The sequence below is a fragment of the Platichthys flesus genome, chromosome 9 (assembly GCF_949316205.1).
Source record: "Platichthys flesus chromosome 9, fPlaFle2.1, whole genome shotgun sequence".
Lineage (NCBI taxonomy): Eukaryota > Metazoa > Chordata > Actinopteri > Pleuronectiformes > Pleuronectidae > Platichthys > Platichthys flesus.
Window position 1 is genome coordinate 3,334,710 of NC_084953.1, and position 14,654 is coordinate 3,349,363.

A 14,654-nucleotide genomic window follows, 5' to 3' on the forward strand; every position below is an offset into this window, starting at 1 on the left:
GCAACCTTTCAAAATCATATGCATTCATTTTTAATTAAAGTCTAAACTTGGGTGTTTTGCTGCAGAATATTTTACATTCCGCGGGGAACATTCTGCAGAGTTCTGTGTTTAATTCATTTCTCATCACTCAACCTTGAGATTGCTTCACACACACATTGTTTCTACCTGCCCTGAACTTCTCTGAATGCTTTTTTACTTTTTCCGGAGTTAATGGATTTCTGCAAGGTCCACTGAATACAATATCACCTTTTCATACATTAACGATCCGCGGTTATGTTTGTAGATAATACACATTATCTGCCTGGTTCACTCAGAATTGGGATTTTGAAAGGTTATGAATGAGGAACGGATTTAACCTCCATGAATCACTGACGACAAGGTGTGTCGACCGCACCAGCTTCGTCTGTGTGCGGTTTCAAACCGGCAATTTACCAAATGAGGCTCCACCATTAAAACTTAAAATACAGAGTCCTGCAGGAGCTGCTGGTTTGATTCCGACCCGGCCCTTTGCTGTGTGTCGTCTCCCATATTCTCCCTCCCCACTTGCACTGTTAATGAAGGGGAAAAGGCCCCAAAAATATCTCAGATTAAACCAAACAAACAATAAAATCTTCCAAGTCTCCATTATGAAATGGAATTATGAAATGGGCTCTGTAGTTTTTGTGTAATCCTACTAACAAATAAAAAAAACAAATGCAGATGAAAAGCTAATCACTGCGTAACAACTAGTTTTGTACGATATTCATACGTTTATAACAGAAACTTAAATAAATTATTTTAATGACAAATTACAATGTATTTGGACAGTAATATGGAAAGTATATAATCAGGTTTTAGATAATCATTAAAACTCCAATGAAAGGTGAGTAGTTTTGCTGCCGTTACGTTTTCAACAATGAGCTGCTCTTATTCAAACACCACGAAGGACTCCGGAGAAAATACACACAACAAACTGACTTCAATACATTTAATTGTTAGTTGATTCATTGCACATTTGCTCGAGTGCAGTCATAATCAATGTAAAGCTTTAAAAAATACAATCTCAGTCATCTCTGTCGTGATTCTGAGTGCTTCTGTGTCGATTTCTTTTTCAAAATAAAATACAGTATATGACAGATAAACCCCTCTGGTTAGAGGCGTGTTCTTTGATAAATATGTAAAGTAAACACTGAGAAATAGGGCAGCATCACTGGTCAATGTCAAAGATACTTTCATTCATATTTAGGTAGTGTAACTTTCCACATAATACACTTACATTTCCCTTTGTGTCTGTGTAAACACGGCTGTGTCACAGTTGTTGTTTTTTTGACGTACCGCACTTCCCTTTGGAGGAGAACCTACACATTAGCATGAACGACCACGTTCCTGTTGGCACCTGAATTATCATAAACACAGACATGTCCTTCACCCCAGAATACTTCACCATAATTACCTTTTTTTTCCTCAAATTAAAAAAATAGTTTGGATCATCAACTGTACACAATACCAAAAACAATGTGCTTTTCCCCAAATAGTGTATAGTGCTAGGTTCCACGTGCCCTCCAACGGCTGACGTTACAGTGTGCCCGTCTCCCGTTGTCTTTTTGGCGGTCACAGGAGGCATCATGGAGGCCTCTCTCCGTGAAACCTTCGGTTCCGGTACCTGCCATTCTTTTCCTTGGTTATGTTGATGCAGGCGTTGTGCTTGTTGCTCTGCAAGTGGTTCCAGTACTTGACAAGTTCATTGGGTTGGAACTGATGCGACGTGATCAGGTGGCTGTACTTACAACTGGAGTAAGACACCCGCCAGTGGTTGAAGAGGAACTCATTGGGTGGGGGTACCGGGTCGATGCGCAGCTTCGCCAAGCAGATCCCCACGTAAACATCCTCCAAGTGCAGTCTGCGAATGCCGAGAGAGGCCTGGTAGATCAGCTCGGCCATGTCCCCTGAGAACACATACCCCGTGCCCGAGCAGAATATCGGGTAGCGCTCGCTCGGGTAAAGCTCTGGCGCCATGTACCACTTGCTGTCCTTGTTTCTGTTTGGCGCATAGCCTCTCATCATGTAGCCGGTGAAGAACCGATGCTTGGGAGGCAGCTCGGGCTTCAGCAGCTTTTGGATGAGATACTCGGTGTTGACAAACATGTCGCTGTCTGTCTTCATCACATAGGAGGCGTGTGGGCAGTGGGTGGCCACCCAGTTCATGCCCATCAGGGTTTTGATGGTCAGGTTGTAGTAAGTGTCCTGGTAGTCCTGTTGAATGATGTCATGGTGAATGCGGCTCTCTTCCTCGATGCTGCTCTGGAGGAAGGTATCAGAGCTCTTTCCTACTCCGAGCAGAAAGAGACGGACAAACCCCAGGCCCATCGCTACACTCTCATTCCCCCACGTCGCACGGATGGCGTTTCGGGCATCGGCCTGGCTGGGCTCTGCAGCAATGAGGAGTATGAGGAAGGGCGTGGTGTCCCTGCACTTGAAGGGCTCGTTCAGGATGTAGCGGTAAGGCTGAGCACTGAGCGTCCCTCCCACACCCATCTCCTTCTGTAAACTGTTGTTGGTGCTCATGGTGTCCCCGAGCCCCATTACACCCATCCTGCTTCCGACGGTCTCTCCCGCCGCCCCCTCCGCCTGCTGAGTGCTGAGGTTGAGCAGAGGCTTTGGCGCTACATATCCCCCATCCCTCCACGGGCTCCTCAGGGAGCTGCTTTGGTTGCCGTCCACCTTGGGGCTGCGAAGGGCCTTCAGTGTATTACTGAGTGGGTTCTCCCGGAGCCCACTGCGTCCCGGCAGCCAGTCCTGGTGGCTGAAAAACAAGAAGAAAGTGAAGAGCAGAGCCAGCGAGAGGAGGCCAGTCACGTGGGTCCGAAAGACTGAACGCTTGATGGTCCAGGTCATCTTGATGGGACAGCAGTGCCGCCGTCTCCACTGCATGGTGGAGATTGGGGTCGCAGGAGGCTGCTGCTGCTCAAGTAGCACACTGTCACCTCACACATGTGGTTGCCAACGACCAGAGGGGGATCTGAGCCGGCAGATGGGTTGGAGTGATCCACCTGGTGGAGTCCACCAGTGCAGCGTGGAGCAGGTTTAAAGGGCACCTGGTGGAGCTAGGAGGGCGATGAGTCCGTGGCACACAGGCTCATGCTCTAAGTGTTGCCTCCTTCAGGAAATGATAAGGGATGCGTCCTTTGTGTTTACTCTCACTAACCTGTAAAGAGAAAAAAGAAACAATATTTAGTCTTGGCAATGCTCCAAGAAGCATCCCCCATTCTAGTGCACAGAGTCAGATGTCAACTTAATGAGTTTGTTTCTGAATCATTTTCTTCATGGTTTCTCATGCAACAGACAGAATCATTCTTAATTAATGTCTTCCGGATGCAAAAACCCAACTGACAGCTTTCTGTGGATGCAGAGCCCACGACGGTGAAAGGATTAGTTTGGTAAACTGACTTAACATTTAGTAAGGAACCAATATGACGGCGTCGTAGCATCTTTGATTGGACTGTGGGCATGTGGCTTCCTGAGGAAATAAAACTGGACATGTATTGAATATTGCTGCATTGGGAGAAGGAAATACTGCTGCTGCAAATGTTGCAAGCATTTCTTTCTGTGGTGCATCTGTGAAGGAACATCCAGATGTTGAGACACATTACAAAACACATCTTCAGAATAATTCACAAGGCAGAAGTCTTTGTGGAATCTGAGCTGGCTCCTGCTCATATTCCTAGTTGCCTCTTGCATGCCATTATTCAGCTTAATGCCAAGGGCAGATTTATAAATTGCAGGTTGGCTCAACGTGGTGCCGGCTAACACTACACTGAGCTGCTTGGTTGAGAGAGTGTCATCAGCCCCCCACCATGCAACGACAGCCAGGGAGGAGATGAATCTGTCTGAATGAGTTTTCAGGTTCCAGCAGGCAGCGGTTCCGAGGCCTGTGCCAGCCTCCGATGATAACAGCCCCCCCCACCCCTTACACGCTATTCTCATCGCACCTTCAGCTTATCTACGCTGCCTACTGTCTAGCTGTGGCCACCCATCTTCTATCTAGCACAAACAAGGAAACATGCACATAAACGTACGAATGCAAACAAAACACATGAACAGCTGCAACAGCGCTGACAAAATGTGATCTGTAAGATTGCATCTTCTGCCCTCAGGGACTTATCCACAGAGGGAGGCACAAAGGCGATCATGTAAGCACACATTGATTCTTCAACTCACCAACGATCCGTTTGCACAAGCACAGAATTTACTGTGCACTGCACATAATCACATGCACAGCAAATACTGCGCACATAATCATTTCTGTGCCGCCTAGAAAACACACAATAACCCTAAATCTAATGCAGACCCGACTTAATGATATACACAGCAAACACACCGCACACATAATCACTAATTGTGTGCGTAGACTCACAAAAGATGCGTGTGCCCTCGACACATAATTACATCCACACTAGATACACACATCATCGGCGCTGTGCATAACTAGCTCACACACACACACACACACACGTCACCAGAGAAAACAGAATAAGCCAGCAGAAACTTGCAGGTAGACTCTGGTGAATATTAATGCAGCAGCAGTGTGAGAATCTGGAATCCATCTTTCCTTTCGTGAGTGTATTAATTTATGGTCTGCCTGCATTGCCATTTTGTTTATCCGTGTGCTTGAGTTGTAATCATTTGAGGACAGCGAACAACGGAGCGTTACTTTGTGCAAATGCTACACCTCAACTCTCGATTTTTTCTAAACTTCCAATTTTCATTTCCTGTTATGTTTGCTCATTCGCCACGACAACTGGCAGGGAACACGATAACCTTTTCAGGCGAGTGAGCTTCCCCGGCGCAAGCAATTACAGGAGAATGAGAGGGGCCAGGGCCGGCTTTGTTTTAAAGGTTAACATACTTTACATCCAAGCATATCCAGCGCTTGAGAGATTTCTCCTGTCAAATTAATGAACATCTAGTTACATCTGAGCTCTGATGAAGTGGACACACACAGGGGGCTACGTATACACATGAATACAAATGTACACAGAGAAACACACACACACGTGACAGATGCCCACACACGACCATCCACCCGCCCACACACACACACGCGTGTCGACGGCCTTGAGTGGTCGAGTGTGCGACTTTGTTTTCTTGTTGATGCAAACGCCGGCTCCACCGAGAGACCAGGCATCCATCTTTACTTTTTAGCAGATCCGTTGAATCTGCCAATGCCTCCCCTCTTTAATTCATTTCCTTGCCTCCCATCAATGTCACTTCTGTGCGAGCCAATTAGTTACACTAGCACTAATTAAAGCCCCGGCAATTCTGCAGCGGTCAATAATTAGAACGAACGCTGGGAGAGTGACACAGCGGTGAAATACCAGGCATACATTACTCCCCCCTTCTCTGTCGCCACATCTGCTTGGCGCCCAGAGGGAGGAAACACAACAGGATGAGAACGGAAAGAGACTTTGGACGGTGGCGAGGTGGACACATCGTTCCCCACAGGTAGCGTTGTGTTTCCATGCCTACACAACCGGCCCTGGTCTATTTAATGACTCCGCAAGGTGTTTAATACATGCACAACCAATATCCCCGGTGTCAATGAGGGGGCTGCATTCATTCAGTGAAACAGTGCACTCTGTGATAGTGACACATTTCCCTGAGGAGAATTGACAGCTTCCATTTGCTACATACAGAGGCTTTGTGTATATAATTACCAGGTCAAAGGGGGCGGGGACAAAACATATGACGGCTTTTTTATTGAGTCACAATAAAAAAAAAAAACTAGCCTTGCTGCAGACGGTTTGGATTTTATTGGTCCTTGGTTAAACAATGTCAGGGACGGTCCTGCCGCCACCTCAATACAAACAAGGAAGGAACTTTATTTTGAATAAAGCAGCCAACTGCTCCCCCTCTTCTCTTTGGCATTTGACTCTAGTTAATGAATCTGACATATTAACTATTCCGTTAGTTATTTGAAAATGTTTTCATATTCCTCACTGGTTTTATCTTGCTCCCTGCCTGTATATGTGTGTGTGTGTGTGTGTGTGTGTGTGTGTGTGTGTCTGTGTGTGTGTCTGTCGTTTTGTACATCCCGTGACTTTGGCTCAGTTAAGTTGTTTCATTCCTAATTTTTGGGGGCTTTCTGCAATAACACAATAAAGAACAACAGATAAATATCTACATATCTACTATACTTCTGTTTAAGATCTCAGTTCACACCAACGTTTTCAATTTATTGTAGCAAAATTCTGTTTGTAATCCAAAGGAACAAGCACCTGTTGAAAAGGAGGATTCACAACCTTCCAACTGGTTTGGTGTGTTTGTCTGATGATTTGCAATGAGAGCAAACTCATTATCTCATATGTAAAAAGAACAATCGGAACAATGAAGTCTCCGTTCAGTGCGAACACTTGACAGTGAGGAGGCCACAGCGGTCCCCTCAGTGCTGCTGTGGTCTGGTCTTAAACCCTCCTCGCACTCTTCACTTTCATCGACCCTGCTCGGCCGCACAACTCCATGATAACCTCTCATTTACTGACCGTTGTTTACCGTCTGACTGAGAAAACAAGTGTAGGATGCTGTCGTCCCTCTCCTCAACTTTCACTCTCTCTCCATCTGACTGACTGCAAGTTATTTGACCAGCTGGTCGTCCAAATTCGTATTTATTGACTTGAGGATTCAGGTTTTCATATTCCTGGGCAAATGTAATGTTTTATTAATGTTGTATTGTTCAAGACGACGACGACTACGGCCCTTAAATTGAACTGTGCCCACCTGACTGAACTTGAGGCTGTGGTGTGCCCCAGGGTTCTGTCTTGGGTCCTCTATTATTTGTTTTATATATATGTTCCCCTTAGTTCTTATCATTAGCAATATCACAGATATATCCCGTCACTGTTACGCTGATGATATTAAGCTCTATGTGTCTTGGAAGCCTGATGACGCAGATAAACTGTCTTGTTTTAAATTGACGACTGGATGTCTAACAACCTTTTACAACTTAATACAGACAAGACTGAAGTTCTAATTTTGGCCTCCAAAAGTAGCCCCCAAAGAAGGATCCCTTTACTTATTCTGTTCTTTGACTCGTTCTTGCTTTTTCAGTTAATAAGTATCGTTAAACTAAGATCTATTTTATCAAAACCTGAGCTGGAGAAGATTATCCACGCTTTCATTTCATCCCGACTTGGCTATTTCAATTTCCAGTTCACCTGCCTCAATAAGTCGTCTCTCAACCGTCTTCAATCGATTCAAACACCGGAGTATATTAGTGACCTTCTTCATCCCTATATCACCAGCTTTACTTTAATTTATGCTTTATGTATAGAAGAAACTATTCATCAATAACTTTGCTATCTGCTCTAACCACATATCCATAAAGTTAGCTATGTTTACGCTATCTTTTTGTCTGTAACTTCTTGGCATCTGTTTTAATCACTTATCCACGACTTTGAGCGATCGGATTAGCTATGTTTTAGATACCAGTTTTGAACCCCTATCCATTATGTGTAGCGTGGTTCGATTAATTGTTTGGAACTACATTGTTAAATGATATATACACATGCATACATATATCCATAAAATATACATACACAAAAGAAGTATCCCAGGTTAGAAAAGTACTGGTATGAGAGATTCAATTTTGAAAAACGGTCCTATTTTTTATTCAGATTTCTTTTAATAATGAACCTAAATCCATTGTACCTACTCTCTCTACTCCTCCTGTGGTAAGTTGAGTGATGCAGATGGTTTCATCCGCTGAGGCTTTGAAGATCTCGCTTTTAGATTCATGCCACAAATCATATACAAATGGAACTGGGTGCAGTTGGTGGTGTTCAAATTATTGAAAACATGACATTTGGGAATTCAAGAGAAACACATCGCTCAGCAAAATAAGTGTCTTCGCTCCTGTGGTTAATCCACAGTGTGTCGATGTTTCACATAAACAAACTCACGGTGAGAAACAGTCTTTTGGGTTTTTTGAGTAAATTGACCATATTTGGTGTATAAGTGACTAAATAGGGATAGTACCACTGGGATAGGTCTAGTGGGAAAGTACCAGTGGGATAGGACCAGTGAGATCTGGTGGTTGCATTCTTGCTAAGTGCTTCAGAGCAGATGAGTGAGACTGGATGACAGCTGTTTTTCCTCTCTTCATCACTCTAGGCGGGTCTGATCTGGGCCAGGCCACTGGAGCCGTCCCTCCCAATTACACAACATGACCATATCTGACCCTTGAAGGGTTAGTCCACCCAAATCTCAAAAAACAAGCACAGGCGGTGCCTGGCGGCGGAGACAGCTTGGTTTTATTTACCCGTGATGAAACTGTCTCTGGGAGGTGCTGCCTCCACCCTTATACAAAGAAGGGAGGAGGTTTATTGTGAAAGAGGCAAGTCCGGGAACTATCTGTCCTCCAGGGCAGTTCTCATTGAATATCTTGAGCTGAAATTTTTCACTAATTATCAGTTCTCTAACCGGATCGATAAGTATTTTCTTTGTCTCATGCAATGTAAAATTGAATATCTTTGACATCTTCACCGACAAAACCAGCAATTTGATGATTTTCGACATTGCTCAATTAGTATAGTTGTAATAAATGTACCTTGACATGTACCTCGCAGGCCAATATCAAAACTTCACAATTCAAATTCTTTTTATATATTTTGATAGGAACTATTCCTGTAATTCAAAGCCATAAGATATGATGTGGACACCGGGTGCAGCGTTTGATTCCATTTGTCCGGTAGCAAATGATTGAGCAGCCTTTTGAAACTCCACCTGAACACACAGGAGACCACAGGGAAATAAAGCGTGGGCCGCTCCGAGCGACTGCAGATTGTATTAAATATTACGCGATATTATTTTCCCACCTGACTGAATTTTCCCCCCCTCATAATGCCGCAGACAACTCTTTACCAGTAAACGTAATTCAAAGCATTGTTTCTGTTTTACCTAATAGCGCCCGGGCTTTATATCCTCCATTCTCCCTGCATCCGCTCTCAACGTTGGTTCAGATGCCACAGCAATAAATTATGAGGTGGTTTGAAAATTAGACCCTATTAAAGTTTCATAGTCTGGTGGGCAGGGCGAACACCCAGATGGTGAGATTAGCTGATTTTTTTTTTTGTTTAAATGTCCATCTCAGCAGTTAACAGATATCCCTAAGCATGCAGGGGGGGGGGGGGGGGGGGTGCCAAGTGGCTCAGGCAGCTGTACGTGATGAAGTGGATAAGAAGAAGCCCGGTTAATTGAACCCCAATCGATGGCCTCGCCCTGTGACAGCTCCAAGTGAAGGGGATCCCTAAACCTGACTCTGTGGGACTGTATTCTGGTATCTGTGATAGCGGGATGGTGGTGGGGGGGAAGAGAGAAAGAGAGAGAGAGAGAGAGAGAGAGAGAGAGAGAGAACAACAACTCATCCACGTTCATCTTAAGAGGTTGAGTTAAATCAAGGTGTGTGGAACATATGCCTGAGGGGCCCCTGTGTCACCTCGAGGAGCCACTTGGACCACAAGGTGCCTGGTGATGGGGAAAAGATGCAGGATGCAGGGGGGGGGGGGGGGGGGGGGGGAGCTGGATGTTGGGTGGGGGGTTGATGGATGGATGGATGGCAGTGGGAGATGTAATGGAGTGGAGACGAGGGCGGGGAAGGCTAAATGAATAATGAGGGTGTGGGGGACTGATGAGACGTGCGGGGCTGTGTACCTCCTCCTCCTCATGCTGCTGCTGCTGCTGATGCGGCTGCTGACGGGGCTGCGGTCGGCTGATGGAGTGGCTGAACCCTGGTGCCTCCACCCGCCATACCCGACCCTCCGAGGCTCGGAAACAAACCCGGGTTTCAAGCGCTTAATCCGCCCCCCGCCTCGCCCCTGTCCCCCTAATCACACCGGGATGCGTCCTCATCCCCCGCGGGCTCCACAAACCTGCGGGGCTAGAGCCTCTCCTGCTCCGGGCAGGGGACCCTCCTCTCCCGGTTCTACTTAGTCGATCTTTATGTTTCTTGCGTCCCCCTCCGCGGCTTCACTCTTGTGTCCCCCCGGGTTTAAGTTGCTTTCCACGGAGGACAGAGGGAGAGAGAGAGTGAGAGAAACACCGCAGCATCCATGCGCGTTTATCCGGGAGCCCGGTCCGCTGGAGGGATGCGGGAGAGGGGGCTGCTCCTCCCCGCTGCTCGGAGGGCTGATGTGCAGGAGGAGATGGAGGAAAAACACAGAATCAAAAACATAAAATCCTCGCGCATCAATGAGTCCGATCACTGCCACAGTCCTGCAGGGGGAAAACCCAAAAACCCAGCGGCTCGTCTCTGCACCTTCCACCCGTCTTTTGTTTCCTCTGCTCCTCCGCTCCGCCCCGGACCGACGCTTCGTCTCAGCCGGGGAAGGCAGCTGTTGGTCCCGGGCAGACTGGCTGTCAGACACCGCTCCTCTGACGGAACTCCAGCACGTCACCGCATTCTTAGCGGAGCATCTCACGTGACCCAGACCGACGCTCGTGGTGCGTTTGCGGATCGTGCGGGGAAAAAATGAATCCCCCCCCACCCTCCCCTCCCCTCAACAAACACACAAACACACACAAACAGGACCACATGAAAAAACACACACACACACACACACAAAAACAAATGGTTTTCTTGAAAGAGCAATTTTCAGGCCAAAATATTCCAGATACCGATGCCACCATCTGGCACTGTTAATAAACTAATAGACATAATACAATATTACTCCCCAATGAACTAAATATCATATATTGTTATATTTCTCGTCGGGTATTGCAGCCATAAGAGAAGAAAAAAAAATAACGTATCGTTGAAGCCTTGCAACAAGAATATGATACTCATGTTCGATCAGCATATTTTAACAATATAACATGATTTATTGTTTGTTATTACACCATACAAAGGTATCAAGCAAGAGCGTTAAACACTTTACGCTATTGTGTAATTTTTTCTGGAATATCAAGATGTTTCCTGTGATATGAGATATTTAAAGAACATATATAACGTGACATTTCATGTTATTTCAACATAGTAAGTATTTTTGTCCTTGTGATGAAGCAAGGTCCTCATAAGTGACTAAACGCATGTAGGTCCCCACAGCATGAGTAATATCTAGGCCCCACACACACAGTGTTACAGTCTAATTAAAATGTGCTCAGTAGGAGCCTGTGTAATTACTGATATTAAAGTCCTTTTCCTGATTATTGCTATTTTTTGACACATATGCTGGAACATTTGATTAAATTCTGAGAGGAGAGTTATTACAATAAATGGCAGTTACTATATCTGACCTGCGCACATCTCAGCTCTGAATTGCACGAAGATATGAACAAGTTCGGCCGCCATTAAAAAGAACAACAACACGGTGCTCGTACAATTTAAAGATACAATTAAAACATTGAAATCCGTATGACTTATGTCAGTTTAGGAGATTTTGAAGATTTAAGATTTAATTTTCCCTGAAATTTCAAGAAAATATGAAATAATGTAAAAAAAGTGAACGCTTGTTTGAAGACATGAAACACAATTGAACTAGTATTATTCACGTTCACGTTTTTTAGCAAAGGCCTCCAGGACGATATCGCAAGCATTCAGCCGTGCAGATATTAACGTGATAGTTCACAGACAAATTAAAACTCAGTCATTATCTACTCACCACTGTGTCGATGGAGGGTGGGGGTGAAGAGTCCATATGGTGGAAATTGATCTCGTGATGTGAAATAAAGAGTTTCTCAGACCGGACTTGTTTTTGTAAGCTCTGGAGAGGGAAGTCATTTGTACATTATAATAAAAGAGAAACTCAAATAAACAGCTTAGTCTGCTATCAGTATGCACCAGAATGAGGAAACACCCAGATAAAAGTCAACATGATGAGAAATGACCCAGTAAGGACATGAACTTTGCAGTTGCATCTGCCAAGGGCACAGAAAACTGTCAAAACAAGAGTAAGACATTCATCCCAGTGGTAAATGATTGATCAGTGGATTTTCCCATTACATCCACGAAGCACACATCAAATACAATTGAAGTAAACAGCATCCGATTCTTCAAATGCACCTCTTCCCCTTAAGCGGGCTCTTTTACCTGAAGCTCATTTCTCCTACTTTTCCCACGTTCACTTGAATGCAGCATCGCTCCCTCCCTCCCCTCCCTCTCCCCAGCCCACCCCTCTGTGGGTGGAAAAGGGGGATTTAACTGGTGTGAGAGCTGGTGGCCAGTGGTTGTCTGGTAGCAGCTGGATTCACTGGGCTCTTTGTTTATCCCTGGCTCCACGGTTTTGGCCATTAATCAAAAAATGTAATAATTCACGGTACATTAGCAGCGTGCACACGTGGTTATCCACTGCACTCAGCATCATTTCACCTTTAGGCCGAGTGCACACAGACACAGACCACTCTCTCCCTCCATCACAGAGCGCTGAGGAAACTCTACCTCCCTCAATATGACTGAAACACAAAGCAAACCCTCCATCAGCCTTCAGTCATGTTTACACTCGTGCAGAGTTCCTGGACGTTGGCGTTGAGAGCCGCTTGTCTCCCGGTTGGAAGTGGAGCCGCTGGGAGTCGTGGCCTCGTGCTCCAGCAGCTCGCTCTGACTTGGGGGACCGGCAGCCGGTGGGGGAGCAGCCGGTGGGGGAGCAGCCGGTGGGGGAGCAGCCTCTCGCTGCACCGTAAATATTGTAAGGACGCGCCGCGGCGAAGGAGCACAGGTGACTGAATAATTAATAGGAGCCCGTGTCTTCGACAGAAATACTTTGGAGGCCATTAGCTCTACGTGGCTGGAGAGAAGCATATCTGTCAGATAAGGGCGTACTGGTGGGGATTGAATTCTGGTATCGTTGCCAGGTTTGCAGCACTTATATCATGTGGCTTCTATTAGAGAGGCGACTTCCTTAACTCAGGAAAGGCCGGGGTATCAAAATTTAAACGGTCATCATGAATTGCCGGAGCTCGGGGAGTATCTTGGAACACCACGTCTGCTTCTGCTGAAACTCAGAGGAAGTCAGTCTAGTGTGCACACACACAAACACATGCTCAGAGACACAGACACACACACACACACGTATGTACAGTAGCACATAGCTTCTGCTCTTGGGTGACTGTCATGCCTTTTAGTTTGTGCTTTGGCTCGGTGCCAAAGACCTGATGCTGCGTCCCTGTCTCTGGATCAGTTTGAAAACCACAGCCCCAGTTTGACCTCTTTGCAAAAAGCAGGAAATTCAAACACCAACTTCTCCAGCAACCCGCTTAGCAACCCTGGAAACCCTTTCACATTTGAATAATTTCTAATTTCTATGCTTTCAGTCGTGGTCGATTCGTCATCCTGGCGAGTTCTGAGGAGAAATGCCTAATGACATGGCAAATTATGCACTTATATCCATTCTCACCGGGAGTTTACCAATCTGATGACTCAATGGCTTTGTCTTTGGATTCTTTTCTGTCTCACACTTTTCTCAGGTTGCTCTGTAGTTCGCTGTTTCCTGTGTTTCCTCTCGGACGCTGTGTGAGGAAGACGAGGTTGTTTATCTCAGAGCTTCGCCTCTCAAGAAATTCAGCCCTGGATGAAACGTGAGCTGTGGAAGACGGACATAACGTCCTCTGGCTGCTTCCCAAGTGCAGGCGTCCATGAGGTCTCTGTGAATATCTCTGTCTCCGTCCCAGGGAACAAGATCTAATGTAAAAAATAATTATAACTTGGATGAATAAAGCGTGTTTCATGTTATTCAAGGGGAGTCCGGGTGTGGAAGTCATAATATTAACTAATAATCTAATTATAGCCTAAAAGGACACTAGCTTATCGTTCATATCACATCACAACACCCTGAGTGACGAGTGGAATGAAAAAAGATTTGGCCGGTAGCACCTGGAGTCAACATGTCGTAAATAAGGTTTAATTTAATTTAAAAAAGGGATTAATTTTCATAAATCACATATATGGTGCATACAGGCTGAATCTGACGACGCCTGCAGTGAAATGTATGTCACATTATTTCCCTGAGCAGATCTAATCAGGGGCTTCATGCACTTTTCCATGCGGTTCTCCGGGTCGCATGCCTGTCACAGTGGATTGTCTCGGTCGGTGCGGCGTGCACTCTCGATACGCAGAGACAGAACGATTGCTGCTGGCCCCAACACGCCACGTTGTCTGTGTTGTTTCCTCACCAGACAGAGAAACATGTAATTCCACACCGCGCACACGCTTTAGCTCCACGTGTAAATCTGGCTCAAATCGGATCCAGACCCCTTCAGATTCAGCAGACTTGTCATCGGCTGAGGTCGAGGCAGGACAGAGCTGTCAGATCGTCAGAGCCAGACACAGATGTGGTCCGACAGTCGGAGATCCAGCGCCAGCGTGAGCCGCGTAAACAACAAGAGCTGGAGGTGAAAGCAGGAAGTCGTAAACAGGATCAGGTTCCCTCTCGGTCAGGAAGCCGATGTGATCATAAAACCAAAACCACAAACCAACTGTATCCCTGTAACTCACAACTGCTTCGAAGAATCCTCAGGATCTCAGCCACACGTTGGTCGTTCTTACAGGTTCTTCCCTCCATTTGTTATAAAATGTAAAATACACCATTGATGCAACAAATTTCAACAGTTCAGAGATATTAGTAGGATTTAATTTAGCACCAAATCCATCATGGTCATTGGGACACAGTTCCAAACCTATGGGTGATAAA

The 14,654-nt window shown here is 45.7% G+C and overlaps 1 protein-coding gene across 3 annotated transcripts; it reads right to left on the reverse strand.

Moving 5' to 3' along the window:
• Window positions 1-953: 953 nt before the first annotated feature.
• Window positions 954-13,618, reverse strand: b3galt2 (UDP-Gal:betaGlcNAc beta 1,3-galactosyltransferase, polypeptide 2). 3 transcript variants are annotated; one of them, XM_062396051.1, is made up of 3 exons: window positions 13,362-13,618; window positions 11,631-11,732; window positions 954-3,184 (listed from the first exon to the last, which is right to left on the reverse strand). In XM_062396051.1, exon 3 carries the CDS (start codon window positions 2,908-2,910, stop codon window positions 1,603-1,605), a length of 1,308 nt encoding a protein of 435 aa, XP_062252035.1. In that variant the 5' UTR covers window positions 2,911-3,184; window positions 11,631-11,732; window positions 13,362-13,618; the 3' UTR covers window positions 954-1,602. The 3 variants fall into 3 exon arrangements, with proteins under 3 accessions (XP_062252035.1, XP_062252037.1, XP_062252036.1); XM_062396053.1 differs by lacking the exon at window positions 11,631-11,732; XM_062396052.1 differs by lacking the exons at window positions 11,631-11,732; window positions 13,362-13,618 and adding an exon at window positions 9,685-10,473.
• Between the last annotated feature and the right edge of the window lie 1,036 nt (window positions 13,619-14,654).

Excerpts from the sequence above, each read along its gene's own strand:
- b3galt2 (XM_062396053.1), bottom strand. The coding sequence starts at position 2,910 with ATGCAGTGGAGACGGCGGCACTGCTGTCCCATCAAGATGACCTGGACC.